The following is a 26,826-nucleotide window of genomic DNA, read 5'->3' as shown; positions in this document are numbered from 1 at the left end:
TGCAGTAGGAGGCACTGGCAGGTTTTCAGCAAAGGGATGGAGGAGATGATCTGATTTACATGATAAAAAGATCACTTGGGCTGCTGTAGGGAGATACAGAGACGAGTTGAGAATCTGGGCCAAGATCCAGGGTTATGATGGTAGACGAGGGTGAAACAGTAAAAATGGAAAGAGACAGACAGACTCAGCACATGTTTTGGAGCAAAGGCGGCAGAACTTGCCGATGGACTGATGTGGGAGGTGAGGAAAGAAAAGAAGCAAGCGTAACTCTAAATCTTTTTCCCTGAGCAGCCAAGCAGAGAGTGGTATCGTTTACCCAGATGGGGAAAGCTGGAGGACTACCAGATTTGGGATGGCAGTGGGGAGTGGGATTTAGAAGTTCTATTTTCAAAATGTTAAGTTTGGGATGTCCATTAAACATCCAAGTGGAGTTGTCAAAAGGATGGTTGGTTATACAACGTAAATCTAGAGGGCAAGTCTAGAGTAATAAATTCAGGACACATCAGCGTTTGGATGGTATTGGACGAAATGACCTAGGGAGAAAGTGAAGAACCGGGGTCCTAGGACAAGCCTGGCCCTCTCCAGCAGAGAAGGACCGGAATGGATAACCAAGAAGGACTGGTCCTTGATGTATAAAGAAAACCAGGACCGTGTGTTGTCCAGAGGCTGAGGAAGAAGGAAGATGTCAGTGCCTGCTAAGGTAGGTGTGAGTAGAGGACACAGAAGGGATGGTCAGATGGGGCAACACGGAAGATCCTGGTGATCCTGACAAAGGCTTCTGCAGTGGAATGGAGGGGACAGAAGCCTGACCAAGTGGCAGAGGGAAGGATGGGAAGTCATGAGGAGGAGACCGCAGTCTAGACACTGGAGATGAGGGCTAGCATCACTGGAAACGACCAGCATGCCTTAAAGTGAGACATACTCTGATGTGTACAAGGGACAAAAAGTTAGTGAATCTGACCCTCTGCAAATACAGACTACAAATTAAAAACATCAACAAGCAAAACATGGGTTAGTAACCAGTAGGTACCATTCAGTTGACTTATGACTTAGAGATAATGTACTGATTAAGATCAAGGTGCCCTGAGTATTTCTAATGTATTTACTAATTTATTAATGTTATTTATGTACATGAGGCAGCAAAGAGAAACATATAATTCAATACAAAAGATAAATAAATAGATGAAGAAATTCAGTGACAGGACACAAAGCATAGAAAATTACAGTAAAGAAGGGGGTGGAAAGGAAACGGAAACGGAGACCTTAAGGGCCTGTGTGATTATTCGACATGAGCCACAGATTTCTCTGTCTAGAAGCCAAACAAGAGGGAACTGTAATCAATAATGAGACTCACAGTGTCCATGAGAGGCAAAGAGATCAATTGCACCGAATTGCATCCCCAAAGAAAGATATGTTGAAGTCCTAACCCCCAGTACCTCAGAATGTGCCCTTATTTGCAAATACTGTCATTACAATGAATTAATTAATTGTAATTAATTAAAGCAAGATGAGGTCCTACTGGAGTAGGGTGAGCCGCTAATTCAACATGACTGGTGTCCTTCTTAGAAAACAGCACGTGAAGACAAAGACACTCAGGGAGAACACCCCATGATAATGTGTTGTTGACTCCAATGTCTGCCAAAAAATGCCTAAGATTGCCAGCAAACCACCAGAAGCTAGAAAGAGACAAGGAAGAATTCCCCTACGGATTTCAGAGGGACCATGGCCCTGCCAACATCTTGATTTTGGATTTCTAGCCTCCAGAAATACAAGACAACATACTTCTGTTATTTTGAACCACCCAGTTTGCGGTGCTTTGTTACGGCAGCCTCAGGAAATTAATGCAGGCATTTTACTTGTTTTCTTCTACTATATATCTGTAGTAATAAGCAAGCTGGTGATTCGCTGTCAGAATTTCAAATGGCCTAGCTCAGCCCTTGACCCCACCAAGACAGCTTTCTGAGTCAAACGTTTCACAAGGTTCTTCTGGAACTCCAGTATTGAAAAAATTTTGGATGGTACTTAAACACTGAATTTGACTTTTAAAGCAAATTGCATTGCTGAGGGACACTAGTATGGGATTAAAATTAATATCTAACAAGATGAATCGATAGAGAAATGTGCAAAGATAATTCAGCTCATCTATCAGCATCTTTTTTCCGGAACAAGATAAGCCCGGAAAATTTGTTCCTGTTAGCTCTGAAGTATCCATATTGACTAAATTCCAGGGAATAATGTATCATTATCTGTTCCAGGAAGGCAGGGGATTCCACCCCAGGAAGCCTTCTTGTGGCAGCAGGCAAAGGAAACAGGCAGAGGATGTAGGGAAGAATGATGAAAACAAATAGCTAGAAATCAGTGATATATCACAATCAATGAAATGTCATTCAGTTATTAAAATAATAAATAATGATAAAGATAAATGTCAAAAGATGGGAATACGATACGATGAAATATTTAGCAATAAAAAGGAACAGAGGAACAAACTGTTGATACAGCACCAGGGATGGATTGCAAAAAATATAATGCTGACAATAAAAGAGCACACGCTCTATGATTCCATTTATAGGATGTTCTCGAACAGGCAAAACTAATCTATGGTGAAAACAATCAGAACAGTGGTTCCATTTCTGGAGTGGAGTGCAGAGCAGGGTGGGGACTGATCTGGAGGGGGCATGGAGGAACTTCCTGGAGCGATGAAATGTTCTATCTTGATAAGAGGGGTAGGTTACACGGTACATACCTTTGTCAAAACTCATCTACCAGTAACCTTAAGAGCTGTGCATTTCACTGTATGTAAATTATACCTCTAAAATTTTTGGTAAATATTTGAATACATTGGCTTTTAAAACATATTTTCCTTTTAGATATGTGTCATATGGTCATTGTAGAGATTTGGAAAAAATTTTTTTTAAGAATTAAGAGAAAATCTGGGGGATAGGGGAAGGGATAAATTAGGAGGCTGGGCTTAACATATACAAACTACTATGTATAAAATAGATAACCAACAAGGACCTAATGTATAGCACAGGGAACTATACTCAATATTACGTAATAACCTATAAGGGAAAAGAATCTGAAAAAATATATATATAAGATATATATAACTGAATTGCTATGCTGTACACCTGAAATTTACATATTGTAAATCAACTATACTTCAATAAAATTTTTTTAAAGAATTAAGAAGAAAAATACAACACCCATAACTCCACCGAGAGTAAATAATTTTAATATGCTATAAGATGTAAAATAAATGTGTTAGCATAGCAAAGACTAGAGTGGATACATTTACTGTTCTTCATGTTCTTATTACTACTATTTCAAAACCACTATCATACGAGTAGGGTCTAAAATAAAGTGATGGAAAATAATTGGGAATTACAGTATTGTGATTATATTGTATGGTTTTCCTTTCCTTTAAAGATGCCCTTTATCTGTCCAATAAATAACAGTCATAATGGAAAAACAGGTTCTAGGAGGAAAGATGAGAGCAACTGAGGTAATTTTCCTCAGTGGAAAGCTCACTAAAGGGTCACTTGGTTACAGTCTTCACATGCAGAAAGGCTGCGAGCTTGTTCAGAACAGGAAGAGCGTCTCATTAATTATGGGTCCCCAGAGCCAAATACCATGCACAAAGTAGGGGCACTGTAAACATCTCTGAATAAATGTTGTACATGTCCAGGGAGAATCCGTCAAGAACAAATGGATTTTAAAGGACAGCATAAGAGATTTGGTGCAGACATGAGTAAGCCCTTGACTGTCAGAGATGATGAAGAAAATTCTAGAATGTCTAATGTTAAAAAAAAAGATGTTAAGAGTATATTACTCTTTGTTCAGGATAGTTTACACATCCATCTTCCTAAAGGAAAGTGTCTAGAGTTGGCGGAATGTCTAACTCCTCTCCAAGTATGAGATTCTACTTCTATTATTTCTTCCTAGAAGACCAGGGATCAAGCGTCACCTGCCTATTCAGAAACTTTATTTGGGCAGGAGAAGGAGAGCAGGTGGCCAGCCTCAGGTACAGCCATGTTTGCAGCTGAAAGGCTCAGCTTCCACAGCAGCAGTGAGCTTTATGGAACTCTCAAAGGGATCCAATTCCCTGCCTGTCCCTGAGATCAGATAACCAAGCTCTGAGAAGTCCAGTCACAGCCAACAGCAGGAGGCAGATGACAAGTGTTTCTTAGCTGATGAGCCTTCTTGATGAGCCTGAAATGATGGGGTTCCACAAGGTGTGGACAGCGGTCATCTCCTAGTGGAGGAAGCTGCGGGATTTTGAGTTTTTCCTTTTTATTTGCCTACAATTTCTAAATGAACATGTAGTGCTTCTGCAGAGAGAAAACTATAACTTGTTTCTGTATCTCAGGATGTTAGAAGGATTCAAAGGAGTCCCTCTTTGAATTAATTTTCAGGGTCAGGTTACTCACCACCCCTGAAAGAAGTTAAAATGGTGTTTTCGAAAAAAGAAACTGCCTTTCCATTTCCTCGTCCCTCTCCTCTGATGAGCAAACAACCCTTTGTATAAGGCAACAGTCCCTGAGTACACATCCTGTACCTGTCTGCAGCTGGCACCAGGGAGGGTGAGGCACGTCTCCAACTTACCATGACTTTGACTCTATGTCAGGATCAGAGTTCAGTCAGCCAAGCAGAAGTTTCTCTGTGATAAAAGCAGAAGGGACATTACTGTGGTAAGAGGAGTGTCACTAACATCATTAATCAGGATAACGTACAATTTGCACAAAGTTAAGCCACAGGGAAATAACACCCAATTTCATCAAAAGGTCAGCTATCGATTAGCCAAAGAGACAAGGGCCAGGCTAATCATTAAAGAGAAACTGTTCTAAGGGGCGAGTTAACTACGCCAGCAAAATACTGTGCTATCTGCTCTTCTGTTTGGAGATAACACATTACAGAAATGGTTCCTCTTGCTTAGTTAGGGTGAGGTACATTGCTTGTACTCAAGCCAAACTTAGATTCTGAAATGGAAGCTCTAGTGGATCAGAAGAGGTGCCTCTTGGAGAGAAAAGAGGATCCGACTGCATCAGGGAAAAGCACTGCACTCCAGCCTTTACCCTAAATGAGGGTGTGTGTGTGTGTGTGTGAGCGCGCGCGCATTTGTGTATAATGAGAGGCCACTGGCCCAACCAACATTAGACTTTTCATTTCCCAATGACCACTTTCACTGCCACCATCTCAGGACATAAAGGTGCTTCTTCCCTTTAAGCTGCAGCCTTACACACTCAGCTTGGCCCTTAGTTCTCTTCAACACCCCCTCCTTCAGCAAGAAGACTGGAGCCATCACACATTTTTTCAGTCGTTTAGAATGCAAGAAATGTCTTTATTGAAGGCAGGACTCTGAGGAACAGGCCAACTGGCTTCCTGTTTCCACATCCAGGTCTTATGGAAAAGGCTCCTTTCCTGAGCATGTAGTTAGATCCTTGATACTCAGAGAATCATCCCAGAACCAGAAGCATGGGCATCACGTGGGAGCTTCTTAAAAGTGCAGAATCCCAGGCCCCCACTCCAGACCTACTGCCAGAATCTGCATTTTAACAAGATTCCCCGAATATCTGTCCACACAGTGGTTTGAAAAGCACTGGCCTAGATAACCCTGCCAGGCAGCCCTTTTCAATCGTTCTCCCAGAATAACTACATCCTTCTTGCCCCACTTTATCACCAACTGAGTCATGTTGGGCCACGTTCATTCTTCATCTTCCACTTTCTGAGGCTTAGCTCATTCTTCCTTGTTTCCCGTCACTCGCTACAGACTTACCTCCTATGACCTAGGGGTCAATCCCTTCCTACGGGGAATGTCCACTGGCTCTGGGGCACAGCCGGAGCAAAGGTGCAGAGGTGGGAATGAGCAGTGGCTTCAGGGACAACAAGGTGACGAGGCTGCTGGAGCAGAGGGCTCCTTACAGGGAAGGCTCAGAGATACGGGTGGAAAAGCAGGTGGGGAAACGATTACCAAGGGCCCTGTATGTGCACCTGAGGGGTCTGACTTATACTGTAGGAATGGGAAAACAGTGAAAAGGTTTGGGTTTTGCAGAGAAATGATGTAGGACAAAATATACTTCAGCAAGTTACTATACTAGAGGGTAGACTAGAGTCAGAGACAAGGGATCAGGAAGGCTCGAGGTATTAGCACAGGAACAAAGATCTGCACTGAAACAGAGGCAAAGATCTGGGTAGGATGTGGCCCCTGGAATAGGATATACAAGTAAGATATTTGGAAGGAAGACTTTATTGGATTTAGTGGCTCCTAAACTATATGGATTTATTCATTCAATCACTAAATATTCATAACACACCTCTATATCCCAGACACTGTTCTAGTTGATAGAGATAATACAGTGAATAAGACAAAGAACCTGCCTTCATGGAGCTTACAATGTACCAGGAAAGACAGACAACAAACAAACAAATGAATACGTAAGACAATTTCAGATACCAGTAAGATGAAGATATAACAGGGTAATGGTATAGAAGAGGGATTGGCAAACTTCAGCTCAGGGGCCAAATTCTATTTTTCTACAGTCTACAAGCTAAGAACGGTTTTTTACATTTTCAACAGTTGATCAAAAATCAAAAGAATAATATTTTATGACACATTAACATTACATAAAATTCAAATTTCAGTGGTGGCTTGAGCAAAGCTTCCTGGAAATACTGAGAGTCATTATTCAATGAGCTAGAAATATTTTACTAAAGGAAAAAACTGTATCACACTTGAACACAGGGTGCTTTTAGCCAGACAATTTATTTTAAAACTTGGACAGCACACAGCATAAGTCCATTTATATAAAGACAGCCGTTGTATATTTATTATTTACTAGTACCAACTGAGTTTCTAAATAGATTTTAGAAATGAATGCAGTAAATGGCACCCTTTGATTCTTTCATTAGATGTCAGGTAATACGTGTAAAGTGAACCCACACACATGCTTACTAGCACAGTATCTGGCACCTCAATAACTCTTGGCAAGAATGGGGGAAGGAATCGAACACCCCCTCCCCCAATACAGAATCGCTGTAGGCCTCTTCTTAACTGCGCAGAATAATCAGCCTCCAGAGGATGAAAGGCCCTTCTACCTGAAACTCCATCCCTAAAAGGCCGCCCACACGTCCACAGGCCTGCAGAGCCAAGGATTCTTTATAGGAATCCTTTTCTGCCTCAGCCTCCTTGATTCATTTGCTCTTTCTCTCTGAAGGCCAGCCTACAATCACATAAACTGACCAGTCTGACCCAGTTCACAATGACTCAGACTTTGTATTGGGGTTGTACAAGCTCCTTTGTGGCTCACAAGGGGGCAAATAATTAGCAACTGTGCCTCAGTCTTTACATCTGTGAAATGCAGACACACTCAGTTTTGGGTGTCGCTCAAATGACCTTAAAAGCATCAGGACACTTCAAGATGGAAAGATGAAGCCTGAAGGGACCATATGTTTGCGATGCCTTTTTAAAAAAACCTATGGGTTATGCAGTGGGTGGGAAACTGCATCTCCTTTATAATATGGGAACTCCTCACCTAGGGCTCAGGATAGGATTCCTGAAGATTTTAGGACATAGTTTTAGAGCAACTGAAAGAAAGCTGGGAACTAAATGTAAGAGACTTATCCCAATGGCAGTTACATAAGGGAATAATAAGTTATAAATAAGTTCAACCTATTTCAAGTAAGATTACATACACTTTCAGAAATAATTTATGATGAATTCATAAAGAAAAATAAGGTATGTCAAGAACACATCCCTACTGTTTTCCTCTAGGATGTCCAGAAGGATAATTACTACACTACCCTCCATTCTGTCCTATTGTATCACTGCCCAAAATTGGCAAGCCAGGCACTGACTCAAGCATAAAGTTTCTCCTGTCCTTACGGCAGACTGCAGGTATGTGAACAAGGCCCTGACTCCTGGTAATATTTCAGTAGGCCATATAGGCAGCAGTGTGGTGCATTCCTCCCCACTCACCCAAAATTTGGAAAGCAGGCGAATTAGACTGACTAGTAAAATCCGTAAATAATCATCAAAACAAAGATATGCAAACTCATCTCAAGGAGAAAGAATGGCTCCCGAGATGAAGCTAGCTTGCTGAAGGGTATTAGACATATTTAAAGAAAAATTGTGTCCATCAACAATGCAAGCTCAACCCAAAACCATCAGAGAAGAGTACTTTGAAATATTTATCAAAACCCTGGCCTCAAGAAAGGGTGGCTTGGCCCCAGGATCAATGGTTCAGGCGTCAGACATTTCCCCACTATGAAGATGAATTTTATCCATCTAAAACTCTTTGTTTTGATTCCTTGGTTGCCAAGCAACCTCTGGACTAGAGTTTGGCTTCCCATGTGGACCTGTCTACAAAGCACTGGAATATGAGGATTTTTGTCTAAGTAACAGTTATATTTCTCAACATAAATAAATAAATTAGCATGCGCAAGCATATGAGTGCATATGTGTGATAAGCCTATAGATATGAACCCGTCCCTGAGAGGTGAACCCCTTCCTGATGTGCTAACAAATACAATTTCTCTGGTGCTGCTGGATGCGGCACCATGATGAATTCACCCCAGTACCAGATGCTCTCCTTGAGACCCCAACGTAACTTGGCAGCCTCCATTCAGATTCATAACATTGACTCACATCCCAGGACAGGCAACCTCAACCTTCATTGTGAAGGGATCTGATGTCCTTGTGACACATTCTTACTGAATCCTTCTCCTCCCTGGCAGATCACATGTGAGTGAGTCATTCACCATTTTTCTTTGGTACATGGTTTCATTTTACATCCCACAGGATGACAAATTTAAACATTTAGTCTGTGGATCTGTGGAGTGCGAGCGGGCCCCACCCAGGCACTAAAGGTTTTTAAAACTGTCTATGAAATGGGAACATGAAAGCAACTCTTTTTCCTTGGAACTTAGATTCTTCTAAAGGTAAAGGACGGACTTCCCTGGTGGCACAGTGGATAAGACTCTGCGCTCCCAATGCAGGGGGCCTGGGTTTGATCCCTGGTCAGGGAACTAGATCTCACATGCATGCCACAACTAAGAGTTCTCATGCCACAACTAAGGAGCAGGCGAGCCGCAACTAAGGAGCCTGCCTGCCACAACTAAGACCCGGCGCAACCAAATAAATAAATAAATAATAAAAACAAAGGAAATTTTGTTGCCGGGATGGCGTTTTCATTTTCAAACATTTAATCTAAGGCAAAGTGTGCAAGCTAAACGAATGGAAAGTTGGAAACCTATTATCTAAGCAATTACAGGGAAGAATCTATTCCAACCCATCATCTGGCAAGTAACTTATTAACAGTCTTTTGTCCAAATTTTAGCCACTTATTCATAGCATTGTTGGGAACAGTAATAATAATTTCAATCCACAAATAATTAAAAAACACAGGTTTTACATATAATTTAAAACATCCCCACTCCTTCTCTACCATTCCCACATCATGCCAAAGTCTATTAAAGTTTTCTACTCTGATTCCTTTGTCCAAAAGGCAGGGAGAAGGAGGGAAGGAACATCTATTAAACACTCCTCTACATGATCTTAATCTACCCAGTAACCTTTGGAGTCATGATATTATCTGCACTTTACAAACCAACTGGGTGATATAATAATGAAAGCTGGCTATGGTGAGTTCTATATTGTATTAAGAGATAAGATTAGAAAAATAAAAAGAGCAATGAGGTGGCTTTAATGATTGCTGGAGAGCTGGTTGGGCCCTGCACTCTTAGTTCAATGCTTGCTTTGCTACATGTCTTTTCTACTTCACACAATACCTCAGTGTCCCCAGGCACAAGCTTCAAGCAGGGCACAAATCAACGCATATTCTAATAAATTTTATAAGTGTTTCTCTGGGTACTGTATTCAGCTTCCATAGTATAAGGCTTCACATTTTCCTAAGTAATTTTCTTTCGTTATCTGAGTGACTCCAAATGCTACCTGTGGACTGGAGATCTTTGGAATTCTGGTTGGCTGTTTTTTTTGTTGTTGGTGGTGTTTTTAAATTATTCTGCCTTTTAATTGCAGACAAACTGTTTGGATTCCCCTCGTCCTCTCAGGCTAGTGACCGTAGAAACAAGAAGCTGATGCACTGGTAACACCAATTATTGCTCTCAATCATGGAACTGATAGGATAGTTTCACTGATGTTTCATGCTCATTCATTCAACAAATATGATCTGAATGCCTGCCCCAGGCCAGGTACCATTCTAGGTGCTAAAAGGCACACCTTCATCACCCTATCTATTCCCTTCACACAGAAAATTATCCCCTGTGCCTTGTCTGTTCAAGAGTAGCCTATGAGTAAAAAAAATCCTGGAGGTGGTTGGCGAGAACTCTGCTGAACTTCCTTCCCATTGCAAGGACTCTACAACCTTTCTGAAGCCTGATCTCCCAGCCTTTAATCTCCTCCCTCTGGTCCTGGGGCTCACTCCTCCGTGGGACAGCCTCTGCCACTGCTCAGTGGCTCAGCATCAGGAAAGCTGGCCTTGTATTCCTTGTCACGTGTGCTGGAGCTGGAGGGACTTTATTTTCAAATAAATATTTATTGACCATTTAGTTATACTGAGTGCCTAGGTCCTTTATCAATACTCTATCTTTTCGCCTTCTCATTGTCCAGTGAACTGGGCATGATAACTTAAATTTTAGAAAAGTTAAGCATGATGCCCAAAGTCACTCATGTAGTGGGTGGTAGGAGCTGTGTTTTCAGTCACAGCTGTGACCCTAGAGACCTTTATACTATACCATGTTAAATGCAGGCATGTGTACACACGTGTACCATTATGCATTAGGGCAGGCGTAACGCTAGAAGCTTTTAGAGTAATAATGGAATCAAAACTTTAAATTGTCACATCTTTTGCTGAGCTAAATGCTTTCTTCCTCTTCATGTGTTTAACAAGCTGGATGCAAAACAAAACAACAACAAAAACATTCCTCTCCCAGACTTATCCACTGGAAACTAGACCACACTTTGACTGGCAGACAGCTCCCAGTCAACAGTGTTGATTACAAGACTGCTGGCTATTTGAAGAGACCACATTTCTAACCCCACACGCCCCTGCCCTAGTTCAGCCGTCCAGCCTTTCCAGTGGGAGAACAAGGCAACGTGGCTGTGTGACAGTGTCTCTTGGAGCTGACACGTGGCCAGAGTTGTGCCATTTCCAGCTGAGAGGGACATAAGGAGTCCATCCAGGCACATTCTGTGCCGCTCCCCCCATAACAGGGCCCAGAATCCTGTACTCAGTGCAGGGGTTCCAACCACCATATGAAAGTACCCCAAGTGCAGCCTGCTTCAGAGACTGACTGATGCATCACACCCGTGGGATAGTTTGAGTCCAGTGTCAAAGGTTTGAAATAATGGACGCATTTGGTTATGTTTATCCTAATGCCAGCAATATTTAGACTCTCCAGTGTACACCAGTAGGGAGAGAAAGAAGGGATGCTAGAAATAGCTCTTCTGGCTTATACTACGAACCGAAAACAGCATGGGCTTTCATTCAAAGTCTAACATGGGTTTGGCGCAGCTCTGACATGTTTTCTCAAGCCCCAGATGGCAGTTTACTTACGCTATTAGAGGCAGCGCCCCTCCAGAATTAAATCACAACTATTCTTTTGATCTCCCAGAGTTGATTTTCCCCCATTTCAGATCAAAACGTCTAGCAAACCACAGGTGAGAGAGCAATCCAAGGCCATGATGTAAGTACACAAAGAAAGCGGGAGAAGAAATGGAGCGGAAATGCCTGCCCCAGAAAGAGCTCATTTCCACCAGTGTTGGATTTTAAGGGTAGAGAAGACTACAGAGAGCGCCCAGCCCACCCCTTCATGTAGACATGAGATAGCCCTGTCTACAGGTAAGTGGTAGGTTTGCCTCTGGGTAACATGCGTGGTAATAACGTGTTGGATTCATTCACTGACCCAAGGTCTGGCAGGTGCTGGCAGCATGGGTGGGACAGGGTCACACTAGTACAGGAGAATCCGTGCCGTCCTTCTGATGGGAAACAGCCATGGGAAGGTCCAAATCTGAGGGTGGTGCAGCCAACGCCACAGTCCCACTGGGGTTTATTTCTCACCCACATAGGAGAATATATTCTCCACCCTGAAGTAGGCAGAGATTTCTTAGATAGGACACAAAAAAGCACTAGCCATAAAAGCCAATATTGACAAGATTCATCAAAATAAAAAAGGTTTGCTCAATAAAAGACACTATTAAGAAAATTAACAGAAGAGCCATAGATTGGGGAAAAATATTCACTGCACATACATCTGACAAAAGACTTGAATCAAGAATATATAAAGAACTAAAAATCATAACACAAGGATGAACAAGGCAATTTTTTAAATGGGCAAAAGACTTGAACAGACACTTCACAAAAGATATATGAATGATCAATAAGTATATGAAAACATGCTTGTTATTGGTTATGCAGAAAATACAAATTAAAACCACAATGAGATACCATATCACATCCCCTAAAATGGTTAAAAAAAAAAAAAAAGGAAAACAAGAACCGGACACCATTAAATGTTAGAGAAGATATAGAGCAACTGAAACTTTCAAACACTGTGAACTTGAGAGAACTATTCGGCAGTTTCTAATAAGGTTAAACATGAATCTACCTTTGACTCAGGATTCCATCTCTTATTTACCCAAGATAAGTGAAAACCCATATCCACAAAAAAACTTGGGCAAGAGTGTTCACATGAGCCCGATTCACAACTTCTCCAAACTGGAGACAGCTCAAATGTCCATCAACAGATAAATGGATAAACAAATTGCAGAATATTCATGCAATGGAATACTATTCAGTAAACTACTGATATAGTGATAACATGGATGAATCTCTAAAATATTATTCTGAGTGAATGAAGCCAAATAAAGTGTTTATATGAAATTTATATGAAATTCTAGACAAAACAAAGCTAATGTATAATGCCAGAAAGCACAAAAATGGTTGCCTAGGGTCAGGGGTTGGCGGGTGGTGGTGAGGCGGAGGGTATATACCTGCCCAGGAGCATGAGGAAAGGAACTTTAGGGGGTGCCTGAAATGTTCCTTATCTTGACTGGGGCAGTGGTACCCAGCTGTATACATTTGTCAAAACTCATTGAACTCACCTCACACCCATTAGGATGGCTACTATTAAAACAAAACAAAACGGGACTTCCCTGGCAGTCCAGTGGTTAAGACTCTGTGCTTCCACTGCAGGGGGCGCAGGTTCAATCCCTGGTCAGGGAACTAAGATCCCACATGGTGCGGCCAAAAAACAGAAACAAAAACAAAAACAAAACAAAACAGAAAATAACAAGTGTCAGTGAAGATGTGGAGAAACCAGATCCCTTGTGTACTGCTGGCAGGAGTGTAAAATAGTACAGCCACTTTGGAAAACAGCATGGTGGTTCCTTGAAAAGTTAAAAACAGAGTAATTACTATGTGATTCAGCAATTCCACTTATGGGTATATGTATTCTAGGTATATACAATCTGGAGATATACATATATGTATCTTTCAAAAACATTGAAAGCAGGGACTGAAAGAGATATTTGTATATCCATGTTCACAGCAGCACTATTCAAAATAGCCAAAAGATGGAAGCAACCCATGTGTCAACTGACAGATGAATGGATAAACACAATGTGGTATATACACACAATGGAATATTATTCAGCCTTAAAAAGAAAGGAAATTTGACATGTGCCACAACATGGATGGACCTTGAGGACATTACGCTAAGTGAAATAAGCCAGACACAAAAAGATCAATACTGTATGTTTCCACTTATATTAGGTACTTAGTCAAACTCATAAAACAGAAGGTAGAATGGTAGTGCCAGGGGGTGAGAGAAAGGGAGGAAAAGGAGTTACAGTTTAGCAGGTACAGAGTTGCAGTTCCGCAAGATGAAAAGAGTGATGGTGATAGTTGCACAACAATGTAAACGTGCTGAAAGCCACTGAACTGAACCCTTAAAAATAGTTAGGATGGTAAATTTTACCTTATGTGTATTTTACCACAATTTAAAAAAAATTTTTTTTCCAATAAAAATTGAATGTTTTTAATTTTTTTATACAGCAGGTTCTTATTAGTTATCTATTTTACACATATTAGTGTATATTTGTCAATCCCCATCTCCCAGTTCATCCCACCACCACCCCACCCCGCTTTCCCCGCTTGGTGTCCATACGTTTGTTCTCTGCATCTGTGTTTCTATTTCTGCCCTGCAAACCGGTTCATCTGTACCACTTTTCTAGGTTCCACATATATGCGTTAATATACGATATTTGTTTTTCTCTTTCTGACTTACTTCACTCTGTATGACAGTCTCTAGATCCATCCACGTCTCTACAAATGACCCAATTTCGTTTCTTTGTATGGCTGAGTAATATTCTATTGTATATATGTACCACATCTTCTTTATCTTATGTGTATTTTACCACAATTTTTAAAAAATAATTTTTAAAAAGTGAACTCCTTAAAAAAAAAAACAAACCTCATTGAACTAAGCACTTAAGATCTGTGCATTTTATTGTATGTAAATTATACTTCAATAAGATAGTAAACATGTCTACAGCCAAAAGTATATGATTAAGATAACACACACCTATACAGCTCTGTCGGCTGACAGTGGCCTCTCAGGGGAAACCTGCTGCTGTTCTCTTTCATTTAGCAATACCCACTCAAAGGCAAAGTCCAACTCAGTGGCATCCAAAAATCCATACGGCTTTTGCACAGCATCACGGGTAAAACCATGGCTCCTCAGGGATAACAACTATTCAAAGAGAAAAATCTGTTCTGCATAGTTAAGCTTTGCCACAGGTTACACTGTTTTCCCGATCCATTTTCCAAGTTATTTTAGAATTAGAGGCCCTCAAGGAAATGTGAAAGGTCACTTAATTCCATGTTCCCCTTCAGAAATACCATAAGTAAACTATTCCAGGCAAGTAAGACTCTAAGACAGGAACCCCACTAGCTGTTCACCTAGGATGATCACAAGTTACTGGTGCTGATCTCCAGTTCTTGTCTCTTCTATCACCAGAGCTTCTGTATGTCCATCTGCACCTGGGTTACCCGGACCTCTCCTTATGAATCACAAACAACAGGCCGCATATCCTGAGACCCAAATTTCAAGGTTGACCAGTACTCTTGATCTCCTGTCTTGTCTCAGCCATCATAAGTCCTAAGGGTAAACAAGGGGAGCACCTCAACAGAAAAAAGAACCCTGAATCTAACATCTGGCCTTTCTCTTACAATCTTTCCCAGAGAAACTAAAATCCACTCCATCATTCTTTACAAAATCCTTGTGATGCAGGAAGGGAGGAGACAGACGGGACCCGAATGAGAAACTACAGTACTGGAGGGGAGTGACCAGTAAAGAGGCGGTGAGAAAGCCTGACGTGGCCAGGCGTCCTCTTGTCCTGCTAGGGTTTGTTTGCCTGTAGGTAGGAAAACAGGTATTATGCAGCCCAGGCCTTTCCTTACCAATACCACCACTTCTGTTCGCCACGAGGGAGGAAAACACTCTTCCTAAATGGACAGGAAAAGCAACTAGGTTTTCCTTCACAGATTTACACTGCTTCAACCTTGGAGATCTGGAAGCGAGCAGAGAATAAACACTGCTGTCTTAAATGTCACATTTTCTTCTGGCACCTCCACGCCCTGCAAATATGCAAGATCTAGCTCTGTGGGCAATTCCACTCCCCCCTGGATCAGACACTCCCTCAGTGGGCCAGCACAGGGTTCTATTTCCAAATCTTTCCAGAGTTCAAGCTGACTCTGAAAGAAGAATACAAAAACAGAACTGTTAAAATTCTCCCACAGTGGATGTCTGATTCACACAGGGAACTTGCTATTTCTGATGCCGCCTCTCCCAGTTTTTTCATTAAAAACCTCACGACGGGGGGGCGGTGGTAGGATGAATTGGGAGATTGGGATTGACATATATACACTAATATGTATAAAATAGGTAACTAATAAGAACCTGCTGTATTAAAAAAAAATTAAATTAAATTAAAAAATAAAAACTCATGAAGGCACGGGGAGGCAATGGAAGAAACTCCGTGACAAAACCCAAAGCTCTAGGACTGACATGAGACAATGTCAGAAGCTGAGAGGAACTGAAACTAACTTGAGGCAGATGGAGTAAGTGTGTGTGTATGTGTGTGTGTGTGTGTGTGTGTGTCAGAGAGACAGAGAGAGGGAGATAGTGGGGAGACGGGTTACACGCCTCCATCAGCTGTCTGATGTGGGGATCCATCCAGAAAACCCCACCCCAGCCCAGCCCAGCCACCTGAGTTGAGAAGCTGTGAGGTGGACCCTTAACTCACCCTACTCATCCCCACACCAGCCAAGAGGCAGAGTAGATGCAGGGAAAGGTGACCAGTGAAAAGAACCCTGGCGGAAATGCATCATTTATATATCAGAGGACCGGGCATTGGGGGTAGGAAAAGATGCTACCTCAGAGAGGCAGAAAGAAACAAAGAGAAAACCAGCTAGAGGTGGGAATTCGATCAGGCACTGTACAAACAACCTTCTCTCCTGCTTAAAGCTGATGCCAACACAAAAAGGTGCACAGGATGGGACCAAAGTGTCCCGTCCACCCTATCCTTGACAGACACAGTCTATACCTGTGCCGTGCAATGCCATAGCCACAAGCCACAAGCGGTTATGAGTAACTGAAATGCAGCTAGTGTGACAGAGAAAATAACTTTAAATTTTGTTTAATTTTAAGTAAGTTTAAAGTTTTAAATTGAGGCAGTATAAGATATTTTTCCATAACACACAGCTGCAATGTTTTGGTGGGGTCACATTTCACTTTAACCATTGCACTGTGCAGTGCGCATGTCAGGCTCGTTGCATCTGTTCTAGTTTTACATCTAATCACACCGCCAATCCACTTGGTGTCAACGGATTGATTCACTTTGACTGATAATATCTATGGATTGATGCAACATTTTTAATGTGTTTATTTGAATATGTCTTGCAGACAGCATGAATTACAGTGATATCTATGTAAATTGTAATTTTTAATCACATTTAAATACTTATTTTAATCATAACATTTTCTAGTGTGAAAAAATAACCATGGACACATTTAAAAATTTTAAATGAAGGCAGCTTACTAATGTGGAATTGAGAGGAGAGGCAGAAGCATTATGACTGGCACAGTAAGGAAAAAGAGATTCAAGTGGCATAAGAGTTAGTGAATTAACTAGGACAGGTGCAGTTTTAAAAGTGATATGCTTTTTACTTTAAAGTTAAATCAATTCTAAAAAAGATGAACCAGTTTTTTCAACGTGGATGCAAATATTAAAGGAAAATTATTTTTTGGTACTTAAGTTTTTTGGAAAACTTTTATGTATGGTTGAAATAATGTATGTGAATCTATATGAAAACTAAATTTTATTAAATCTAAATACAGATCAAGTATTTCTGATGAAACTTCAGCAATAGAATTCAGATGTTCTGTCAGTGTAAAATACACACCGGTTTGTTAAGACTTCGTATGAAAAGAATACTGTAAAATATCTCATTAATCACTTCTTACACTGATTATACATTGAAATGATAATACTTTGAATCTATTGGGTAAGATAATTGATATTATTAATTTCACCTGTATCTTTTTATTTTTTAAAATGTGACTACTAGATAATTCAAACCTACATTTGTGGCTCACTTTATATTTCTATTACATACCTTGTGTAATAATAATTATGATAGCTATTGTTGAGCACTTATAATGTGTCAGACACTGTTCTAAACACTTTACGTGAATGATTATCTCAGATTATCTCTTTTAGATCTCACGAAGAAAATTATTTATCTTCTTGGTGCCTTAATTTCCCCATTTGTTAAAAAAAGAAAGAAAAACACATTGTGGGTCTATGACAAAAGAACAAAAGCCTCAGAATATTTAAAGGCAAAGCTTATCCCTGAAAATAACCCACTTAATTATTCATAAGAAACATTCAGGGAACCATTGGCAGAAGAATACATTCTAAATAGGAGGAGAAAATGATTAGCATAATAACATCAAGAAATCCTTTTGAGACTAAAGAGTTTGGCTTAAATATTCTGTATTCAGCACATCAAGGCCGAGATTAATTTTCTATGATCACCCTTTTCCTCCCTCCCGAGTGGCAAGATATTTTTTTTTTTTTTGGTTTAGTTTTATAAGAAATTTACTTTTGAAAAACAGTGACTTTTTTTTTTTTTAATTTATTTTTGGCTGCGTTTGGTCTTCGTTGCTGCGTGCCGGCTTTCTCTAGTTGTGGCCAGCAGGGGCTACTCATCGTTGCAGTGCGTGGGCTTCTCATTGCAGTGGCTTCTCTTGTTGCAGAGCAAGGGCTCTAGGCGCGCGGGCTTCAATAGTTGCGGCTTGCGGGCTCAGTAGTTGTGGCACACAGGCTTAGTTGCTCCGCAGCATGTGGGATCTTCCCAGACCAGGGCTCGAACCCGTGTCCCCTGCAATGGCAGGCGGATTCTTAACCACTGCTCCACCTGGGAAGTCCCGTGGCAAGAGATTTTATTTTTAAAACACTCATGTGTATTTAAGAGGGCTTACCAAATCATATCTAAATAATATTCTTTTCACTACTGTTTGGATTCAACTGTTTTTTTCCCCCATAAAAATAAATCCTCCAGCAGGAGTCCTTCTAAAAGACATGGAGACTATCTGCAGAGATCATAAAAAATCTAATATTAACACCTTAAGAGGGACTTCCCTGGTGGTCCAATGGTAAAGAATCCACCTTACAATGCAGAGGACGCGGGTTTGATTCCTGGTTGGGGAACTAAGATCCCACATGCCGCGGGGCAACTAAGCCCATGCGCCACAACTACTGAGCTCACAGCGCCTCAACTAGAGAGCCCGTGAGCTGCAAAATACAGAGCCCACGCACTCTGGAGCCCACACGCCACAGTTTAAGAAGAGAAAACACCCGCACCACAACTAGAGAGAAGGCCAGGAGCTGCAATGAAAGACCCCACATGCATCAACAACAACCCCAGTGCATGCTGCAACTAAGACCCAATGCAGCCAAAAAAATAAATAATAAAAAAATAAAAATAAAAAAAACACCTTAAGAGATCACAGAAAAGATAAAACAGAAAATACTGGGTAGCTTTTAAAAAATAACCTTTATTTATTATAAAATGTACATGGCAGAAAATTTATTATTTGGTTTTATTTCTGTTTTAGCAACCTCAGGATTTTGTAATTGTAACAATGACGTATGGACCCAGGATAGTTAGCATTAATTTTATTTGTCACCTCTCTTTCCCTCCAGTTGTTATTATTTAAGTTGCCTACATGGTCTGATAAACTTGTTTCCCAAACCCAGTGAGAACGTGGGCAGAGGTAGAATTTTCCAGTGCAGTGCTAAAAATTATGGATCTTTCCTACAAATGGAAAAGATCAACTTTCATAGAATTTTAGAGACTATAAGGTCTTAAGTAATCATATCTATTTCTCCCTTTGATTTTTTTAAAATTTATTTATTTTATTTATTTATTTTTGGCTGCGTTGGGTCTCATTGCTGCGCGAGGGCTTTCTCTAGTTGCGGCGAGCAGGGGCTACTCATCGTTGCGGTGCACAGGCTTCTCATTGCGGTGGCTTCTCTTGTTGCAGAGCACAGGCTCTAGGGCGCAGGCTCAGTAGTTGTGGCACACAGGCTTAGTTGCTCCGCGGTATGTGGGATCTTCCTGGACCAGGGCTCGAACCCAGGTCCCCTGCATTGGCAGGCGGATTCTTAGCCACTGCGCCACCAGGGAAGCCTCCCCCTTTGAATTTATTTTTTAAATTATTATTATTATTATTTTTAAGAAAGCTGCATTTAATTTTATTTATTTATTTATTTATGGCTGTGTTGGGTCTTCGTTTCTGTGCGAGGGCTTTCTCTAGTTGCGGCAAGCGGGGGCCACTCTTCATCGCGGTGCGCGGGCCTCTCACTATCGCGGCCTCTCTTGTTGCGGAGCACAGGCTCCAGACGCGCAAGCTCAGTAGTTGTGGCTCACGGGCCTAGTTGCTCCGCAGCACGTGGGATCTTCCCAGACCAGGGCTCGAACCCGTGTCCCCTGCATTGGCAGGCAGATTCTCAAGCACTGCGCCACCAGGGAAGCCCTATTTTGTAAATTATTAAGTCAACTTTAAGCACTGAAAAGGTCATTTAAAAAAAACGTAAACTTACCATCAACTTTCACTTACTGTTTGTTCCAATCTTTTAGCACAGTTGTAATCACAGTATGTATATCATTTTATGTTCTACTCTCTCCTCTTAATTTTCCTAAGTCTACACAATCATCATATTTATTTTACTAAATTTATATTCTTCCAGGGTATTGATATAATTTATCCAATGTCCCTCTACTATTGGTTGTTCAGGTTTTTTTATGCTATGACTACACTCTTTAGAGTTAGCATTGTAGATTTTATTCTTCTTTTGACCTATTCCTTGTGATATCTGATAATTATATTTCCAGTTGTCCTCCAAATTTAAAAGGATATCCAAATCCCGGCCAGCCATAAGCTTGTTTGCTTGCTTTATTTTTTTACTATTTATTTATAATTTAATATTTAGGAGGTGTAGTACTGAACCTTATCGTTGGTTTAACTTGCTTTTTTTTTTTTAATTTGCAATTTTTAAATAATTCTTTATTTTATTTATTTATTTTTGGCTGTGTTGGGTCTTCGTTTCTGTGCAAGGGCTTTCTCTAGCTGCGGCAAGCGGGGGCCACTCCTCATCGCGGTGCGCGGGCCTCTCACTATCGCGGCCTCTCTTGTTGCGGAGCACAGGCTCCAGACGCGCAGGCTCAGTAGTTGTGGCTCACGGGCCTAGTTGCTCCGCAGCATGTGAGATCTTCCCAGACCAGGGCTCGAACCCGTGTTCCCTGCATTGGCAGGCAGACTCTCAACCACTGCGCCACCAGGGAAGCCCTAACTTGCTTTTTTGAATGAGCAGCAGGAACATTCTCTTCTCTTTTTCCACTTGTATCCTTCTTTGTGAATTATTTGTTTGCATTTTTTGCCCATTTTTGGGATCTTGGTGCTTCACTAACACATTTCTAGAAATTATGAATATATTATAAAATTTAATATTTTATATCAAGAATTTATTATGTATCTTTCCAATTTCATATTCTCCTTTCAGTACAGTCAAAATTCGCGAGAAAAATTGTAAATCATACTTTTGTACTTTGTACTCTTCCCGTCTTTTCCTTCGTACTCTTCCCTCTTAGTATTACTTCAATGGTTAGAAAAGTCTCTTTTTTGGTGAAATGTTGATAATTGTTGAGCTGGGTGAGGAAAAGGTATATGGGGCTTCATTTTACTCTTCTCCCACTTTGGGTATATGTGGGGAAAAGTCCATAATGAAAACTTTTTTAAAAAGTCTCTCTTCCCCATTGCTAGAATAAGTGCTTTATTTTATTTCTCCTAGTTTTTCTCCCACCCCTTTCATGTTCCAGTTGAGGAAACTCTTGCCCAGGAGGTTAAAGTCACTCGCTTACTATATGACTCATCCGGTTTCCTACCCACTAAACTTAGCCATCACGTCTTCTTTTTTAGACATGGGGAAATCACCCAATGACATGGCTATTTGGAAAGAGCTAGAATTCAGTTCAAGAAAGTCTGGCTGGAAGATCCCAAGTAGCTGGTGCTTTATCCCTACAAGCTTACTCCAACCCTGCTCCACCAGCGAGACATGAGGAGACCAGAGGTGTGCTAATAAACTAACAGCCGGCTCTCCAGGGAAAGAAAACCCTGGTTTGTCTCCATTTCTTTGGTGTAAATATTTCCAACATGACCAATTTCAACTTACTTATGTGGTGTCACTGAACTTGGAGCTGGGAATAAGTAGGCAGTAGTACACCATTATATAGTATTTCCACCACACAGACATAAGAGACCATATATAATAGTAAAATGTAGTAAAATAATTGGAAAGTGATGGGTTGTTTTAAATAAAACTTATTTAAAAATAAATAAATAAATACATAAAACTTATTTATAAATATGTCTATTTTAATGTAATGTATTTACGCCTAAGTTCATTTAACTGAATTTTTTTTCATTGATTTATTTTATTTATTTATTTTTGGCTGCGTTGGGTCTTCATTGCTGTGTGCGGGCTTTCTCTAGTTGCGGCGAGCAGGGGCTACTCTTCGTTGTGGTGCGCAGGCGCTACTCTTCGTTGCGGTGCGTGGGCTTCTCATTGCAGTGGCTTCTCTTGTTGCGGAGCACGGGCTCTAGGAGCACAGGCTTCAGTAGCTGTGGCACACGGGCTCAGTAGTTGTGGCTTGCGGGCTCTAGAGCGCAGGCTCAGTAGTTATGGCCCACGGGCTTAGTTGCTCTGCGGCATGTGGGATCTTCCCGGACCAGGACTCGAACCCGTGTCCCCTGCATTGGCAGGTGGATTCTTAACCACTGCGTCACCAGGGAAGCCCTAACTGAATTTTAAATAGTGGCTATATTTAACAATCAGCTTGCAAAACCCCTGAACATTTAACAACCATCTCTGACGGACTGATATAAGAACACTCCAGCACACCACTGCGAGAACAGAGATGAAGGATGATTTTCTTTTTAATTGTGGTAAAATATGCATAACAAAACTTACCATTTTAACAATTCTTAAGTGTACAATTCAGTGGCATTAATTACATTCCCAGTATCATGCAACCATCATCACATCCCAAACAGAAACCCTGTACCCATTAAATAATAACTCGATATTCCCCCCTCACCCCAGCCTCGGCTAACCATCATTCTACTTCCTGTCTCTATGAATTTGAATTTGGTTTTTCTAGGCATCTCCTATATGTGGAATCATATTTGTTCTTTTGTGTCTGGATTATTTCACCTGGCATAATGTTCTCAAAGTTCTTCTATCAATATGTTTCAGCACATATCAGAAATTCCTTCCTTCTTAAGGTAAAAGCAGGAGTTTAAGACCAATATTTAAGGCCACCTTTAGTGCCCAGACAACCATGCTTGGCCTGGAGGGAGGGTGTGTGGATGCCACTTCATCTTCTCACTGCTGAGGAATAAGCCTTCCCCAGATTCACTGAAGTACAGAAAACCCTGGGAATCCAGTCCACCCAAAGCACGGCTCTGGTGGGGAGGTCACAGGACAGCTTTAATAGGGAGCACAGAAGAATCTGAAAAAGGTAGAAGGCGCCATGTGCATGATTAAAATCCCACTATGTTTATCTTTTCAATAAATCCAGACCAGTATTTCAACCTAAAAGAAGTTCATACAACCTAGTGGCTGTGAAAGTGTCGTTCCCAGACCAAGAACGTCACCATCAACTGAGAATTTGTTAAAAGTGTAAATTCTCAGGCCCAACCCCAGACCTACAGAATCCAAAACTCTGGGGCTGGGGCCCAGCAATTTAGTTTTTAAGAAGCCCACCAGGTGATTCTGATGCATTCTCAAATTTGAGAACCACTGCTTTAGAGTAATGATTCTAGATTCCAACTACTGATGCCTAAAATGGTCCCCAAACCACCCCATGGGCATTTTATAAGTGTAGATTCCCACTCATGATCTTACATCAAGAATAAGGTAATGGGGGGAAAAACAGGCAAAATTTTATTAACGGAAGGGGGGCGTATCATAACATTAACACCGTTTAATATATACAAGCATAGCTATGCATAAATATGCCTCAGGAAATATGTCTGCCAAAGATTATTTAAACAGTAGAGTTCTCAAAACCACCCACTGCAAACATGCTTTACTTCTGGCAGGCCTGCTCTGTTAATTTATAAGATCTGTGAAACTCCAAATTCAAGTCTCTTCCTGCATGTGAGTGCTGGCCTAGGCTATAAAGGAGGACGTTCAGCGCTGGAGGTAGGAGGCTGGGAATCCAGAACAAGGGCGGAGCTCCAGTCCCTGCTCCAAGATTCAACCCCACTATGAGAGCCAGTTTATTCTGGCATAAATCTGAGACAGTTGTGTCTACTGTGCAGGATTTCTGCCAGGATTAGCAATAATGTCAATCCCCATTATACCCTCCTTCCTCATTAAGAGAACCTTCATGAGTTGACAGACTGGGTTTGGTAAACCAGGAAGGTGGGACTCCCCAGGAAGAAATAATGACTGGTCCAAGGTAAGCCCATTCCAACGTCACAATGGTCTATGAGTGGCCATGTGACACACTCTGGCCAATGAGAAATAAAGGCAGGCCTGCCAAGAGGCTTGGAGACAGAGTGTCCCCCAGGCTAAAAGAGATAGAGTCAGCCTACCAACTTCCTCCTTCCTTCTGGCCTTGGATGATGTCAGGACTTGGCGTCTGGAGCTATGGCTTGAAAAGGATTCTAATTAGTACAGAGGGTAAAGCACCTAGCACGGTACCTGGGAAAAGTCCTCAAACTTTAGTGTGCACAAAAATCACTCGGGGAGTGTTTAGAAAAATGGATTTGGGGGATGCTAGACTCTAGAGCTTGAGTCAGTAAATCTTGGGTGGGGCTCAAAGACCTTATGTAATCAAGTTCCAATAAGCACCCCTGCTTATTCTCCTCACACCCAGTTCCAGGCCCTGATTCTCATTTAGGTAGTCCCTGCATGAGACCCCCCCATTCCAAAACTGCCACTTGCTGTGTGGGCAGGCACTCATCGTCTTTACTTAAATAGTTATTTTGCCCCAATCAGGTACTAGGCATTGTGAGAGAAACAGAGATGAAGACGATCTTGCTCTCAAGGAGCATGTAAGCTAGTAAGAGAAACAAGGCAGGTATATAACCAATCCAATGACAAAGCAGCGCTCGGCAACTGTTATAAGACCTTCAGGGTAGCGAGAGACTACAGACTAAGTCATCCCACCACCACCCAAGAGAGTCAAAAAGCTCTCATTTGATTAAAGCTTAGAAAGACAGACAGGATTTAAACAGCAAAGACGTCTGTAGGCAAAGACAGTAAAAACGAAGCCTCAGCTCTGATTATGAATGATAAGACTTATTTGGAAAAGAGTATAGTTGACCCTTGAACAATACAGGTTTGAACTTCCCCAGGGCCACTTATACCTGAGTTTTTTTCACTAAATTCTACTGCACCAGTACACCATCCACAGATGGTTGAATCCGCGGGTGTAGAACCAAGGATACTGAGGAACCAAGGATAAGCGGATGGACTGTAAAGTGATACGTGGATTTTCAACTGTGCAGGAAGTGAACAACCCCCGAGTTGTTCAAGGGTCAAGTGCATTAAGTGTGGAGTTGGGCTGGTTTAAGGACATGAAGAGAATAGAGATAAAGGCTGGAACAGTCATTTTCAAAAATGGGTCATTCTGTGGGGCTTGGAGGTTGGACTGAATTTTCCAGGCCATGAAAAATAGCACATTCATTCAGCATCCCTTTGGTGAGCACCTACTCTGCACTGGGCCAGAGGACTGGGGGCACATGGCCCTGCCCTCAGAGGAGCTCAAAGCGGAGGGGAGGGCACAGGCCTGTCATCAGGCACAAAAGCGTGAACATTCCTGTGGTAGGGGAATCACAGGGAGACAGGAGCACCCAGGGGAGAACCCTCACCCAGATTAAGCCAATCAGGGATGAAGACTATGTCCAAGCCAAACCTTAAAGAGTTGGCCTAGTGTAGGGCCCAGTGTAGGGCCTAGTGTAGGGCAGGGAAGCAGGGAGTCTTGTTTTTCCAAGGCTGAATCTCTGCCTTGATTTCCTTCCTGGTACCCAGAGCTTCCTTTTTATTTAAAAACATTTATCACATAACTGTGCTAAGCATTGGAGCAGATGCAAAAGAAAACAGGGATTTATAACCTAGGCCAGCAGTTTGTACTATGGGATCCCTGGACTCTCTAAGACCTATCCATCCCCCAATAATTGGTCCTGTCTCCCATGGGCCTACAGAATGGCCTTAATTTCTAAGGGCCCTCCCGCTTTGGCCACTGGGACTAGTCTTCCTCTGGCTGACGTGCCACTCCTCCACTGTGCCTGGTCTTGCTTTCTCATCCCCATGCCTGTGCATAAGCCCTTCTTCTCCTAGCCCACCTCCAGGATGGTTCCTCTTCCAGGAAGCCTCCTCTCACCACCCAGGATGGAGTTAGGTACACCCTCTCAGTTCTATGGCAGTCTGTGCAAAGTGTATCAAATCATTTATCATGCAATCCTAAGATTTTTTAATTGTTGATTTGCTTGTTTGTCTCCCTAAGGATGGGGTCTGGGTATTTTATCCTTGAATATCTAGCATATGTCACATTGTATAATAAATGAATGAACCTTTTTCCATTTGGCGGGGGCCACTGACATCCTGCCTACCACCTGAAGACCCTTCTCTGAGGTGCTGACCTGCCTCTCCTGCCCCTAGATGCTGCCCCAAGTCTTGCTCCCATAGGGATGCACCACCAGCATCATGACACAGCACATCATCCTCATTTGATGTCTGCTCCACTCCTCACCTAACAGCTGGGACTCCCTGCCTACTTAGAATGACCCAGGCGACATCAAATCCATCTTGGACCAGTGGTTTGGACATAGCCTCTACCTCTTTACCTCTGAAAAAGTCCAACCCCGTAGTCAGCTTAATCTACCAGCCCTGCCTTCTCACGCTGATTCCCCACTTTTAACCCATTATACAGTATAACAGAGTAGTAAGCAAGGAGATAGAATCAGACTGCCAAGTTCAAATCTTGGCTCTACCACTTGCTAGTACGTGATGTCGAGCAAATTCCTCAATCCCTTTGTGCCTCAGTTTCTGCATCAGTATAATGGAGACGACATTAGCAGGACCCACCTAACATAGGTGAAAATTTTTTAAAAAATAACATGTCAGGTGTTTGGCATAGGGTCAGGCTCATAGGGAACACTAGGTTTCAGCCT

General features: G+C 41.7%; 1 protein-coding gene across 2 annotated transcripts in view; it reads right to left on the bottom strand.

The window, feature by feature from the left end:
* ANXA4 (annexin A4) overlaps positions 1-26,826 on the bottom strand; it is a 74,078-nt gene that overhangs the window by 42,095 nt on the left and 5,157 nt on the right. For both annotated transcript variants that reach the window (XM_061168703.1, XM_061168702.1), the window contains exon 2: positions 4,603-4,657. In XM_061168703.1, the coding sequence (XP_061024686.1) occupies positions 4,603-4,605 (3 nt within the window). In that variant the 5' untranslated portion in view covers positions 4,606-4,657. The remainder of the gene's footprint in view (positions 1-4,602; positions 4,658-26,826) is intronic.

This window comes from Eubalaena glacialis, chromosome 14 (assembly GCF_028564815.1).
Source record: "Eubalaena glacialis isolate mEubGla1 chromosome 14, mEubGla1.1.hap2.+ XY, whole genome shotgun sequence".
NCBI classification, from domain to species: Eukaryota; Metazoa; Chordata; class Mammalia; order Artiodactyla; family Balaenidae; genus Eubalaena; species Eubalaena glacialis.
This window is presented reverse-complemented; position numbering and strand designations above follow the sequence as displayed.